Source organism: Sturnus vulgaris, chromosome 1 (assembly GCF_052056855.1).
Source record: "Sturnus vulgaris isolate bStuVul1 chromosome 1, bStuVul1.hap1, whole genome shotgun sequence".
In the NCBI taxonomy this organism is placed as follows: Eukaryota; Metazoa; Chordata; class Aves; order Passeriformes; family Sturnidae; genus Sturnus; species Sturnus vulgaris.
This window is the reverse complement of record NC_142243.1, coordinates 4,663,628-4,678,694: the sequence shown is the minus strand read 5'-3', so window position 1 is coordinate 4,678,694 and position 15,067 is coordinate 4,663,628. Positions and strand designations below refer to the sequence as shown.

Here is a 15,067-nt window from a genome sequence, read left to right as displayed (position 1 = left end):
TGCATTTTCTTCAAAGAGGTTGTGTACTCTCCTGGAAAAGGCCAATCCCATTGCTGCTGCCTCTCCAGCACCCCTGAAATGCCATTTCCTCATGTTGTGGAAACTTTCCCATAGATACACTTTTGATACACACAGCAACACTGCTTGCTCTAAGCTGGCAGGGGATTCTTTTCCACACGCAGTCATCACATCTTTAATGGCCTGTTACATGTCTCTCTAAGAAAACAGAGGGTACTGCTTAATGACACATGAGACATTAAAAACCCTTTAAAATAGACTTAAAGTTGGTATGGAATTCGATTTCCCCTAAGAGAACTGCTAAAATTCTCAAAAGAACACCTTCAAAGAGACATCTTTTATGGTCATTGTTGAGCTCTTGTGCAAAATGCAAACAGGTTTAGCCAGATTTTTCCACATCATCTCCAGGCATTTTACAGTCCTCAAAATTAAGCCAAGAACAGAGAAGCCAGTTTGAGGTTTTTTCAAAAGAAAAAAATAAGGTTTGTTTCGTTTTTGGGTTTTTTTTTCAGTTTTCAATTCCTGTTCACTGCAGTGCCAGGAAAATGAAGTCTTCCCTAAAGACAGACACAGGATTTAGCAACAGCCCTTTATGTTAACATCCAGAACTTGATTCCATTCCTTGTCTCAGCTGTAACTTAAAGAAGGATTCTGGAAAATATTATGACTTCAAATAAAGCATTACTGATACAAAATTTTTAAACTCACTCTCTCAAAAAAAAGTTGTTTCTCCAGTGTCTGAGAGAAGAAATCTGAGAGAAAAGGGAAGTTTCACTGGCTCTGTGTTAACCAGGCAGTGACTTTCAAAAGTCAGTTAGGTGTTACTACTGATAGACAAAACATGAGAAGCTATTTCTGAGCTGAATGAGTTGCAATCAAATATTACTATTCATATAGAATGGCTGGAAAATGCCTGGTGAGAAGGGACCTGGGGGTGCTGTGACAGTGGCTAAATGTGAGCCTGAGTGTGGCCAGATGGGCAAGAAGGCCACTGGCACCTGGCCTGGGTCAGCAATAGTGTGACAGCAGGACCAGGGCAGGGATGTACTCAGCACTGCTGAAGCCACACCTCAAACCCTGCAGTCACTTTTGGGTCCCACATGACAATACAGACATTGAGGGGCTGGAGTGAGTCCAGAGAAGGGAACAGAGCTGGGGAAGGCTCTGGAGCCCCAGGTGAGGCTGAGGGAGCTGGGAAAGGGGCTCAGCCTGGAGGAAAAGGAGGCTCAGGGGAACCTTGCCACTCTTCCCAACTCCCTGACAGGAGGATGCAGCCAGGTGGGGATAGAGCTCTGCTCCTAGGGCACAAGCAGTAGGACAAAAGGAAGCTGCCTCGAGCTGCACCAAGGGAAGTTTGGATATTAGGAAACATTTCTTCATGGAAAGGGTGTTCAACACTGCAACAGGCTGTCTGTGGAGATGGTAGCACCAAAGACATGTGGATGTGACACTTGGGGACAGGGTCTTAGTGGTGGACTTGGCAATGCTGTGGTTATGGTTGGACTTTCTGATCCTAGAGGTCTTTTCCAACCTAAACAACTCTACAATTCTATGAAATATCTTAATTCACAGATGAGAACCTCAAGAGGCAAACAAGGGAGAGAGTAAGGAGGGAGGACAGGTTTTTATGCTGCCTTTAGGGTAATGAAATTTGGACCACTCACCTCCACTAAGTAACTTCATCACCAGCCAAAGCTCATCTTTCACCACAAACGATGTGTAGTAAGATACAATGTTGGGGTGATGGCACTGACTCATGGCTTGAATTTCTTTCTGTAAAGAAAAATAAAACATTAGCAGTTGGACACAGTGCTTATTACTCCTCAGGCACTGAAGTAATCTTCATCAAGACACAAAGATGGTGCAAAGAAAAAAGGATACCTAGAAGGCAAATGCAGAAAATCCAGAAACACTCAGGCTACACCATACTAGAGCCAAAAGTTATTTTAGGGTGTTCTTCCTGTCTGTCTAGAAGAAAACGTTAACCAGAAAACCCGTGGTAGGGTCATCAAGGTGGTGGCAATCAAAACACAGCTACAACAGAATATTCCCCAAAATTCACTCTGGTTTGTGGCCTAGGAAGTTCATGCTGACTTCTTTCAGTTAAATACTATGCAACAGATGCTTAATCTGTTGAAGACTATCATTTGGATGAGAAAGGGAAATATTGGCCTCTGGGGATAAAAGGCCTCTTATTCCTAATGTTTCTTCCCAGAAGGAAAGCAGATGGCTTAGCTCAATTAGGTTGAAGGCACAAAGGACAGCTGTATCCTTGGTCACACTGGAAGGAAAGAGATCACTTTGAGTTTAGAAAGTCAGTAGCTACTACCAGTTGAGGACAATAGGAAATATGTTGAGATATTAAATTGTTTTGAGTTTTGACTGTGCTTAGTCTTATTTTTGGTTATGGGTTCAGGGTGGAGGTTTCCCAGGTTATGGAGGAAACAGCACCACAGAAAACATTGACCGATTTAATTATGCAAGCACAAATCACCAACTGGGACAGAAAGACTCAGTTTCTTGGCTGTCCATAGACAAAAGCCATCCACTGAGCCAAGGCTGGCACCCTGCACTGCACCCAGCTGAGCCTTGGTGCTTCAGCCAAGTCCCCCAACCTGACAAATTGTACCCACCCCAGACAATCACCCCCTCACACCCTCAACTTCTGCTCTCAACTACAGCATTCCTTCACAGGATACAAGAAAAAGAGTAAAGGCCCTTCACCCCTTCATCCTTCCCTTCCTCTAAGCACAAGACTTCCCTGGCACTGAAGTACAAGAAAGAGCTCTGAGAAGAATTCACTCCTGTCCAGGACACCCCACAAATGTGGCACATTTTCCTCCTGCTCCTGTACATAGCTCTGCTTGTGACCGAGTTCAGAGTAAAGCCACTGGCTTCCCCTTGGCAAGGCCTGAGCTGGCAATCACAGCTCTAAAGGAACAGGCTCATGTTGATTTATCCACTTAGCACTGCTTTTCAGTGAGTAGGTGCATTTGAGGAATCCAAAGCAATTGGTTCCTCTTTCTGCTTCCCCAGGAGAGGCATCAACTTTCCAGGAAACTTAACAAGCAGATTAAAGAAGAATCCTTCTAAACAGGAAAGGATATTTGAAGAGTGGGGAATAAGCTATTCATCTCCATGTAGCATACTCTGACTAAAAAAATACTCTGTGAAAATAAATACAGCCTAGAACAATATATTTTGCTTACTCTGACAGCTCCAGCTCCCTTCCTTGCTAACTTTCACTTGTGTCAAGTCATTTTTCACAAAGGAAATAAATCAGCAACTTTGGAGTTTTCTGTAGTTCTCTGACACTTAAAAAAATACTACACAAGATCAAGTAGCACCAGAGGAAACCAGGGCAGAAAGTAGCAAGCAGGACTGATCCATCCCATCAGCCAGACCTGCCCCAAATCCACCATTTTCAGAAAATATCTAGAGGAGCTGGCTACATATTTTTTCAGCTGAACTGCTCAAAATATTTTGAAGCAGTTCCCTGGGAGATTGAAAGAGTAGTATGAGAAATACATACAAACATTGCATATTTAATATATATTTGTGTATGTCTCATTACCTCCTGTACTCCAGTAGCAAAGTCTGGACCAAGTTTACTTGAGATCCTAGGTGAGATGTTTGCCATTCAAGCAGCCCTGTACTACAGAAATTTTCAGGCATTTGGTGACAGTTACCATTTTACTGTTGTTTTCCAAGAACTTCCTCTCTCATTCACTACCACAGCCTGCTCCCTGGGCTGGGAAACACAGCTAAAAAAAAAAAAAAAACAAGCAGCTCAAGTCTGTCATGTGCACCAAAGCATAAAGAGGGAAAATAAATAATCACAGACCTGATCTGTGCAGTTAAACACCTCTGTCAGCCAGTGGATGTATAATACAGGCAGATTAATCCATTTCTCACACAGTGTAGCACAGCTCTGAATAATTAATTGCATCACAGCCCACGATTTTCAGTGTTTTTACATTATTACCAATCAGAAGAAGCAGCAGCCAAGCAGACTTTCCCTCCCACCCCCCATTTAATTTTCAGCAGTTTTCTAGGCTAATCTCACACTGGCTACATCAAAGCTTGGTTCCTGTTCTCCCCCAAAGAGGGTACCAACATCCTGAAAGCTCAACCCATACAATTGTTTTAAGTGATAGTGGCAAATCACAGGGGCTTTGTGGTTAAAATGCTTCCTGGCATAACTGAAACCAAGCCAATTCTGTCATACATCCACAGTCTGCTCCAGCAGTACAAACGCAGGGGCAGAAGGGCTGTAGCTAAAGCAGGAATCTCACTCAAGGATCACTGGGCAGCTCTGCTCAAAAGCATACTTCGAGCAGGCAGGGACAAAATGCAGCAACAGCCATTTTGTGTGCAGTAAGCTCAGCTTTAATGCTATTCCCAAAGCTTTTGGGAGAATTTGCTGCCCTTCAAACACAACAAAATCCCAGCAGGTAAAGGTTTTCTCTTCCCACCTCCCTAATAATTATGAAGGCTATCTCCAGATAAGAGTTACAACTGTGCTGCCCATATTTTCCCCAGCATCAAGACTACAGTGGAAGACTGCTAATAAAAATCTCAGTGATATCCAGACTGCTGTAATCATTTATTTGGGGTGCTCTATACAAGTTTGAAGGTGGAAAGGTTGCTTTATTCCCTCTCTGCCAACAATGGGTCACCTGATGCAGACCCCCAAGCCATGCACAGATGCAGTGGGTGATAAGCAGCTCTTCCACTCAGCACCCCTCACAGTCCATGGCTTCAGTGATGAGAGAATGCCTTCCTGCCAATTCCCATAAATTGTTCTGCTTTCTGCTCAGCTATGGAGAATGAATTCCCGACAACAACATGTCTAGACACAGGCAATGGTTTGGAAATGGTTACATGCTCACCCTGGGCAAGATATTAAAAATATCTATTGTCAAACACCAAAAGCAAATAGACTGGGATTAGCTCTAAATGCTTCCATGGCTTCCATTAAGGGATCTGACAAGTGTTCTCAGTGCTTCTACAGGCAATAAAAGAAACATTTCAAGGCTTGCAAAACAGCAATAAAACTTCAGTGAAGTGTAATCTAGAATCATAAGCAACTATTAGTCCCCTGTAAGTCAGACATACTTCTGGAGATCTGCTAGTTTGGATGAGGGTTTATTTGCCTGGTGACACACAATTGAAGTTGGAATTAATAGCAGCAGGTAAGGCTGTGTTGGAGCTACCAGCTCAAGTTTCTTAATGGTATTTTCTTTTCACACCACCACCTTTTACTCTGTGTTTATCTGTCTCTGAGGCTTGCTTCAGAGGCACTTGCTCTCAAATACCAGGATAAAAATTGTGCTGTATTTAGTTTTACTTCCTACATGTTGACATGAATTCGAGAGATACAGCACAGCAGCAGAGTGCTTTCATGTGGCTACCTGCAGCTTCAGAGGAGTCCAGAGACTCAGCGTGGCTACCCCTGTTTGAAGGGAATCACAACCATAAGAGAAGTGGTGAGGGAAAGCATGGATGGGGTAGAAATCAAAGCAGGTCAGATGTGATGACCCCTTGAAAACACCAATGCTTCAACTGTGGCTGGCAAAGATCTTATGCCATGAGATTTCAGCTGAGAGATAAGGCATTAAAGCTGCTCTTCATCCTTTTAAAGCAGGATTTAGAGCTCCAGTCCACAGGCAGCCATAACCATTCACATTCTGCTCCAAGTGAAATTTTAGCAGTTTAGCTAAAAGGTTACAAAATGGACAATAATTCATTTGTCTTTTGAGGCAGCAACAAAAAAAAAAACAAAACACCACACAAACCCAAACATGTTCTTCTACCAAAATTAACTCAAAAGACATTTTTATGAAGGTGGAGGAAAAGCACAAAAATCAGAGATTCCGATTCAACTCCCACTCCTTGGATCATCCAGTTCAACTCCTTGCCTCAAGTGGCTACAGAAGCTAAACTGGCATCAGCAAAGAGGGGTTAGATTAGCCCAAGAACAGCAGAAAATAAACTATTCTGAAATGGATAAACAGTTCATCCATTAAGTAATCTTCAGTTATGAGAACAAAATAGTGCCATGGCAAGTCATTCAGCAGCTGCTCATTTTAATGGGTACTCTTCAGCCTCATTTTGTGGTCACTGCCTCTTTCAAAGTCTTCAGCATTAGTGAACATGTCCTGAAGGAAGCAGGTGTTTCTGAACTGTTGTGGTGCAGCAATTCCTACATGGCCATTTTTCATTGGTTTCAGCCAAAAAGCAAATGGGTGAGTGACTGCTTTACCCACATGCCCAAGTAACCCATCACTGACCCTTGCAGTTGTTCAGATCAATAGCCAGTGCTCACAGCTCAGCAATGCTGTCAATGTGTGTGCAGTGCCCACAGACAGCTGCCAGCTCTCTGAAGCTCTTTACAGGCACTATCTCATGCTCATCCTGTCCAAGTGAGGGAAGACATTCAATGTTCAGGATTTCACCCACCATAAATTCTGATGTTCATAGCAAACTTGACATAAAAAAATCCAAAACAAAACCAAACCAAAACATAAACCAGTCCAGTAATTAAGACTTCTGTTGGTGCTGCTTTGATAAACAATACAACCAAGCTCTACCCAGTGTAGGTTTAAATCTTAAACTGCAATCCCAGCATGCAAGGAACATGTAACACAGCAGATCAAATAACCATGCAGAAATCACATATCATTTATTAGACTCCCTGGCACCGACACTTGGACTTCTTTTCCCTGGAGCAAGTGTGAAGGTCCTCAGGCCTGGAAATGGAATTATAGTGGCAATTCCCATCAGATGACAGGCATGGATGAAACATCTGTACTACTTCCACAGCAATCTGCTGCTTTGTTCCCAACAACCTTATAGTCTGGTTAATCCACTTGTAGGAAGTGCTCCATCAGATCAAAGGCAGTTCAATATCCTGTCCAAGTCTTCAAAAGAAGGTGTAAAAACCCTATAAAAAGCAGTTATACAATTATCTGCCCAGAGGGTAGACTTCTGACTAAGCCTGGGCAGTTAACAGTGGGCTTATGCTTTAAACCAGGGGAGCTCATAATACTTTTTTTAAATCCTATCTAATTTAACCTTCTCAACTCTAGGTTGATTTATTTAATCTCGCACAATGTTTGATCTCCATGTTATTGGCAGCAAGTTCCCTGGGTTATTTCCATGAAATTCTAAAGGACATTTCTGTTTAACTTCAGTTCAATTTGCTCCCTCAGCCTCCTTAACTGCCCTCTGGCCATAGGAAGAATAGCACCTTCACTTCTTATGTGAAACCTGTCAGGCCCAGGGCAGTCAATCTCTGGAGTAGGAAGAATTTGGAATCTTTCTAGGAACAGTAACACCACATCTCCCATGCTTTTTCCAGAGCCTGTCTCCTGTTGAATCATCTTAGGGAATAAACAGGCAGCATTTCCCCCTAGCTGGGAAAGCCCTATGTGAAATATCCCATAGCTCTGCTGTTCAACATTCCTGGTAACCGTTAAGCTGACAACCCACGTCATCTCCTACTCAGGGAGAAAAAACTTCTCCATCTGGATGAAAGAAAACTCAGCTTTAATTGCATGAAAATGAAGTAGAGTTTGTAGGACAGAGGGAGGATTTAAGGCCTTTTAGATCAGTAATTCTTTAAAAGAAGAAAACACTTATACAAGGAAAAAAGGCTGGAGGAATGGTTATTTTGAGGCAGATGTTATACCACTGTTTCAAGGACTGGCAACAGCAAAGCAACCAGCACCCACAGTAGAAAAGAGAGCAAAACACAGCTCTGAATGGTGTGCAGCTGTGAAATACAACACATGAGCAAGCAGACTGTTTGCAAACCCACACTGGTGTGGTTGTTAACTACCGTGGGTTGTAAGACAAACAAGAAGTGGAACTTCAGCAATAAATCAACAAGTCCAAGATCATTTATAGGCAACATTGTATTTGACCACCTCTCCTTACACTCCACTCCCAGTCACACTCCTGAGCAAGAATCCCTATAAACTACATTGTACTTCTCTGTCATCTGAATCCCACAGGCAGTCTAGGAAAGATCTAGGAGCATGCAAAAGGGAAAAAGAAAAATGAAGCATAGAAATAAATTCCTGACAAACATCACCTAATTCAGTAGCTAGGTTAGAAAGAGGCCCATCTCTGCACAGCATTGCTCCTGCTGTCTACATTCTTCACGGCAATTAGCACTTCAGCTGAAGAGCTGAATGCCCTTGACTTGGCTTGCTCATGATTCAACAAAACTGGCCCTTCCTGCAGTTTCTATACCCCACAGCAGCAATAAATAAATCCAGTGCATTAACCTAGAATGTCATACAGTATATGCAAAGTGTGCAGTTTATTCCTGACCACCCACACAGCTCAAATGTATATTGAGATAAAAGGATCAAGATCAATACCTTTAACGAGCCAAGTCATAGCATTTATTCACTCTAAGCACAGCCTCTCCAAAGCAAGGACACAGTCCCAGATTTCCTGGCCTCAGGACACCTGTTAGGCTTAAAGGAAGCTCAAGGCCACTCATCCATCCAGCTGGTGACAGAGCTACTTACTCTGAATTTCCCACTCCAAATTAACCTTCCTCTTCTCCTCCATCCCAATAACTACAACTGCAAATCACTAAGAAGCACAGACATTGAAAGAGGTGTACAAGAACCAAATCATTTAAGGATGGCACTACAGTTTGCTGGTCTCCCTTCCCTCTCCCAAGCAATGTGAGACTGTTCTACCCTCTTGGCTATGCAGCCTCTGCAAATAAGGAAGCTTGCTTCAACAGAGAAGTCTGTGGGTCTGAGGCATTGCAGAAAAATAATTTAAGCACAATTTTCCCTTTGCTATCACACTGCCCAATAAGTGGGCAGTGCTGTAACCCAAAAGTGTTCTTCTGGTCCCAAGCAGGAAAGCAGAGTTCACCATAAGTTGACTGCTCAAATGCCTTCAGAGCAACAGAAGGATAATGGAGCTCACGAAAGCCTCAGTTTGTGATTTTAACTGCACTGGGTGTGAGGAGAAAGCAAAGTGGAGGCATAACACACAGCAGTGTGAACTCATATTTGTCTCTGCACTTGCTTCTTAAAACTACTGTAAGCTGCAACCATCTACAGTTACCTTTTTTTTTGGTGGGGAAGGTACAATCCTGCAATATAAAGTAGGTGCTCAGAGAAGTTAATTAAACTAATTGGGAAAACTGCCATGAAGGGAGTCTACAAGACCATAAAATTTGAGAATATTTACTTTAGGGTAGAAGCAGATATGGAAACAAGATAGAAAGAAGTGAAGGTAAGAGCACACAGAGCTGGGAAAATCAGGAACTTCCATTCTTTTGGCTCTTGCTCTGCGAAACAACAGTGGTGGTCCAATAGACTGACAAATTCAGAACAAACCCAGGGAAGACACTTGTTCAAACAACACATCTACCTCAGCAACCTCTGCCCCTGGAAGCTGCTACAGCTCAGAACCATTTTTGTGCCATTCCACCCCTCTATGACTTTTAAATTGAAGAACACTTAGAGCTGCATTCTTAAGCCCAGAGAAGGACCCACACCAGATCTAGTCACACAATTGAAAGCTCTCGAGAGTTGGCCACAGCAATACATTGCAGGCCCACCCATAACAGGAAAAATCATTGTGAGGAACAGGTCAGCCAGAAACTTGAAGTGTGAAATTATAAGTACTTATCTAAAATTACAGATCAAGTCTATGTAGTGCCTCCTTCTGAACCTAATGTTTTAGAATTGGCAATTACTCAAAGAATCAGAGTCTCAATTACTACATCCTGACAATGCAGTCAGGAACACCACTGAGGCAGGGTAGTATGGGCAAGCCACACAAAACGTTTGGAAAAGGACAACAGTGGTTGGTATAAGGACAAAGACAAACTGTGAGATGAGATCTTGACCTCCTATACCTGCATGAGCTGTAAGAGGATTTGAACACAGGCCAGTCCTTCACACAACCCTCCACAGGAGCACTGACAGACTGAACAGGGCCTTTCCTCTTAACCAGGGCAGATTTGCAGATACCATTAGACACTAGATGGAAACTGGAACTGTGTTTTAGGTGATTTGTTGAAAATTGTATGAATGTAGAGGTAGCAGGACACCCAAATTCCATTTCTGTTCTAGCTTCTAATTGCAAGCAGCAAAACAAGTGCCTGAGGTAAACTACAGAAGTTGTTGAGATTCAAGGGGACAGAAAGACAAGGTAAGATTATAAAAATCCTAGAGAGGTGCTTCAGAAGAAGAGATGGTGCCAGGCCTCATCTCCATAATGCCAATATTTCCTGTGGAGAGTTGTGCCCCACAGAGCTTTCTCATTCTAGTGGAGACACTTCAATGTTCACAGGAATGTCTGTGTCTGCCTGGCTTTAATTCAGGGACCTTCCAGATGTGAGGTGAATGAGACAAGCACTGTACTGCAAAGGCACCAGCTCATACACACAGCAGAAAAAAACAAGCCCATCAATAGAGGAGCCAGATGAGAAAAAGGAAATTCAGCTACTACTGCCACAGCTACTGCAAAAATCTGTTTTTCATTGAGACAACCTTGAGTAAAGAGGCACAGAGCAGCAGAAAATTACAGCACTACAGCTCCAGAGGACTCTGTCTCCTGTCCTGAACTCAGAATTACAGGGATTTCCATATGGCAGTTATCCCTTTAGCTGGCATCAATACCAGAAAGATTAGGAACAACAGCTAATTCATTCAGTTTTTCTCTTTACAGGTGAAGGGAAAAAATGTGAAGAACTGCAGGAAAGGAAAAAAAAGCAAAGCCATTCTCAAATTTTAAATGTTCTGAAAGCATGCAGCTTTGGATCCCTTTCAAACTTCAGAGCTCTCATGGGTACAGCAGAGCTTCACACTTGCACATTAACTCAGTTCAAAACAAAGGGATTATACAAAGTGCTGAGCTCTAAACAAACAGTCTGAAGTTTTGCAACAATTGATCCTTTTAACATTTTAAGCACCATATCCCACAACCAGAACAACTGAGCTGCCTCTAATGAAGCCAGTCGAGTTCCCTCACCTTCACCCCACCTCAGGAAAGGTTTTAAGGCACTTAGCAAAGAGATATTTCAGAAACAACTGAAATACAACTCCCCAGACAATTGTGATTGCATACCAGGAGTTCATCCATGCTGGTCTGACACTTCTCAAGGTTGATCCGTTTAATCGCCACCTTCTCCTTCTTTGGAGCACAGAAGGCTGCCTGGACCACCGCGGTCGCTCCGCTGCCTGGGGGGAAAAGAGAGAGTTACCAACACCTTCGGGACTTCAGCAGCAAAGGAGGGAGCCCAGACAGCCAAACTCCGAGTGCCAGATCCTAAAGAGAGCAGAGCCAGGTAAAAACCCAGTCAAAGTGCTCTAGGTACTCCCCACTGTGCAGCTCCATGGGTTGGCTCAACCACCACATCCAAGTGCTGGGCAAACTGAAGGGAAACAAGTGGGTCTTCATGATCCTTTCCAGGGAACATTACACCTCTGCAGATCAAAAACCCTCTCCAGACTCCAGCTTCCTTATAGAAGAGTGATTCTACTCAATGTACTTTTACAAGATATGTCACTGAGGTCACACAGATTTTTAACCTGATGTGTTTTCCCCAAAGTGTCAAAACAAGCCACTCTTTGCTACTGACACTAATGAGATTTTTCAAATATTTTTATACACTAATTGCTGTTCTCATCTCTCCTCATTTTATGCAAAGACATGAGGTGGGTTTCATTCAAGCACGTTCAGCTCCAGCTCTCACACTGCCTCAGTTTCTGGGTTGAAAACCACAGCCTCAGAATATTTAAATTCCAATAGGGAAAAAACACCACATTTTAACACACAGTCTTTCAAACTGCTACAAGTAGGGAGCTCTGGATTTAAAGTACTCAGTACATCATATCCTTTGACATGAAAGGGAGTTTGCAATAGTGAGACTTAAAAACCTATTTGATGTTAAGTCCATTTTTGTTGGCCTCCAGAAGCTTTTACAACATTCACCTCTCATCAATAGGACACCTTGTTGCTTTACTTTGTACCTTCATCATGGTTCGCCACAATCACACACTGCACTGGAAAGAAGTAAATCCACATTCATAAAAAAAAAAAAAGGGGGTAGCACATGTGGAAAATAGATCAAAGGTTCCTATTGCAAATACCTAAAAAAATGCTAGTAAAAATAAAGAGAAATGAAAACAACTATTCTGCATTTTGGTCTAACATCTATTTTAGCAGATTATCCTATTCTTAATACCATACAAACAACTTCCAGATTCTGCAGTTCAGGTAAAGCACATTTTTACAAGCTTTGTGATTTTTTTTTTCCCCTAGTACATTGACATAAACTGAGGGGGAAAACCATTTTCAAACAAAGGCTACTGAAGCTCCCTACAAACAGCATCAAGAGTCTTTTCACACCAAGTTGCATCAACTCAGAGTTCCAGGTGAATCAAAGAGCTTAAAACCCAGCCCTGAAAGATAGAGGAAAACTGCTCCATTCCGAGTCACATTGAAATAATTTGAAAAACCCTGAACTGTGGGACTCTGCTCCTCTAATCTTCAACCAGTACCTGCTACAGTGGAGCTACAGGACTTTGACTTCACTTGATATGGCATGGCCAGTGCACCCTGGACATCAGCATCAGCTTGCCAGGACTCGCTGTACTCAGGAGCTTACATTTTAATGGCAGAAGGCAAATGTGTGCAGAACACAAAATGCTAAGGTTGCTAAAGCTTTATTATTTCCCAAAGCAAATGTTTTTTTAGGAAGTTCAAGACTGAGGCCATTTATTACTTGCACACATTGTTTTTCAGAGACTATTCATAGCACAAGGTAAAACAAAGTTACTAGGAAAAGGACAGCAATAACAGCAAGAATATTTAGAAGGGGCTTTGAAAACAAATTGAGTGCTGTAAGCAGGTTCTTGAGCAAATGACAGATGGAGAAGTCTGTGCAGATATTTAACACAAAGTGCTCAAAGAGAGCAAAGTGGGGGGGAAGGTTTTGACAGTAGAGTTTGGTTAGACTGCCAGGAGCACGGCTGAAATACTCAAAATTAAGCACAGGACAAACATCCCAAAAGCAAACCTCCACATGCAGCCCCTGTAGTCACTCTGCCCAGCAGATACAGGAATCCAGCATGAAAGCAGCAGTCCCAGCACAAATGAATTCCCGCTCAGTGGAAATCGTGGATGGCATTGACTTACTCCTCTCCACCCAGTACCTGCTTCTCTTGTTTTGTTTCTGCTGCTTCTTTGGTGGGAGGAAAAAAAAAAGTAAACACAAAGGCTCAAGACAGAGAGCAGCACACGCAGAAGTGGTGACAAAAGGGAGAAGTGAGTTTGCACTTCCTAGCACTGCTTGCCTCCCAACAGCAATAGCCTTTTGGAAGTCAGAACAAAAAACAAACACTTTATCAGTTCTTTGGAAAGAGTTAGATCCCAGAAGAAATGTTGCTGCTGACACATTCAAAGCACCAGTATTATGACTTCTTTCTTTGAATGTCTTGGTGCACAGTAATAGAGGCTGAAAACAAGCCAGATGCTGGAAGAATATATGACTGTGCACCTCAGAGGATTGTCTTGTCACAACAACCCTTTTCATTCCCCAGTTGGTTTCTCAGTGTGTATTTTCACCTCTAAAGCTACCATCCTCATCAGCACAGGTATCTGTGTTCAAAGACTTTCTGGATATCTCAGACACTCAACAGTACCAGCATACTCCTGCTTCCCCCCACAGCATGACATCCTAGGATTTCTGTGTAAGCACAACTGGCAGATTCTTACAATCCAGATGCAACATCATTACTGTGAACCAAATCCTTCACAAGATGAAGTCCAGGGCTTTAAAGAAGTCACCACACAAAGAACAGCTTTGTGTTTTATTCTTTTAGGATGTTACTACCAGAAACAATAGAAGCAGCCTAATTAAAAGCAGGACCACTCATGCCACAGCTCCTTTGCAGTCCTTGAGTCTTCAGGATCAACGCTCACTAGGACTTCAGGGTAAAAACTGCTTTTCACTAAGTGCTGGACAATGCCCCGGCCTACAGGGACCCGATCTGTTATGAGTGTATGGCATTATTTGAACAGTAATGAAATCCCAAACTAAATCCTTCTGGGCACATGGCAGGGAATCATCTGAACTCGAGACTCCTCCCATTTAATTCCCTGCTGCTCCTACTTTTCTGGCAGCTCTCTTTAGTTCGATCACCACCTGCTCTCCCCACTCCCCCCTCTCCCGCTAATTCGTCATTTCTTTCAGCTCCTCTGTAGCACTAATTATAGAGAAACAATGAAATCTCAAAAGCGTATCAAGCGAGGATTAAGCCAAGCTGCAGCACGATGTGCCACAAGCAAGCTGCTCTTTGGTGGCAGCAGCCGCGTGCCGTGCTGCCGGGACCAAACAAAGACGGCTTTCCATGCTTCTTTGGAGAGTTCAGGAAACATGGCAACACGGGCACTTCGGGCTTTGCAGCCACACGGTTTGTTTACTAAATGCCAGGGTGGAAAGAGAAAGAAAGGAGAGAAGCTGCAGCGAGGATGCTGAAGACATTGCTAAGTGAAAACAAGCACAGGGAGAGATGACACCAAGAGAGAAAAAGCTCACTGAGGAAGTTCGGTAAAGTTTAAGAGTAGGTAACAAATATATGGGCAACAGCAGGGAGAGAAGAGATTTCCTGGGCTGCCATGAACAATATCCAATGAGGAAAAACCCCAAGGGCAGTTTGTGCCAGGATAGCACGATTTGGACAAACCAACTCTGCCAGTAGTCACAGATCTGCTGCAATCAGAGCCAACTGCAGACTCAACGTGGGCAGCACAGGGTTAATGTTCCTGTGCTGGATTCCCGCTCACTCCCCACCTCAAGACACTCATCAAGGTCAGTGCTGAGGCTCTTCCCTCCGCCTCTCTCAAGATCAGCTTTCGGAGAAAATTTGCTCCCTGGTTAATCTCCTCCAACATAACAGCTTAGCAAAACAATGAAAACCAGGCACAGCCAAATGCTTGCTGCTTTATTCCTGAAAAGCAGGAGGTCATTTTGTTGAAGGATGATAGGGAGGAAAGAGAC

General features: G+C 43.1%; 1 protein-coding gene across 1 annotated transcript in view; it reads right to left on the bottom strand.

Moving 5' to 3' along the window:
* OXSR1 (oxidative stress responsive kinase 1) overlaps nucleotides 1-15,067 on the bottom strand; it is an 87,332-nt gene that overhangs the window by 56,964 nt on the left and 15,301 nt on the right. The window contains exons 2-3 of the mRNA XM_014873671.2: nucleotides 11,131-11,243; nucleotides 1,683-1,791 (exon numbers count right to left, since the gene is read on the bottom strand). Coding sequence (XP_014729157.1) covers nucleotides 1,683-1,791; nucleotides 11,131-11,243 — 222 coding nt within the window. The remainder of the gene's footprint in view (nucleotides 1-1,682; nucleotides 1,792-11,130; nucleotides 11,244-15,067) is intronic.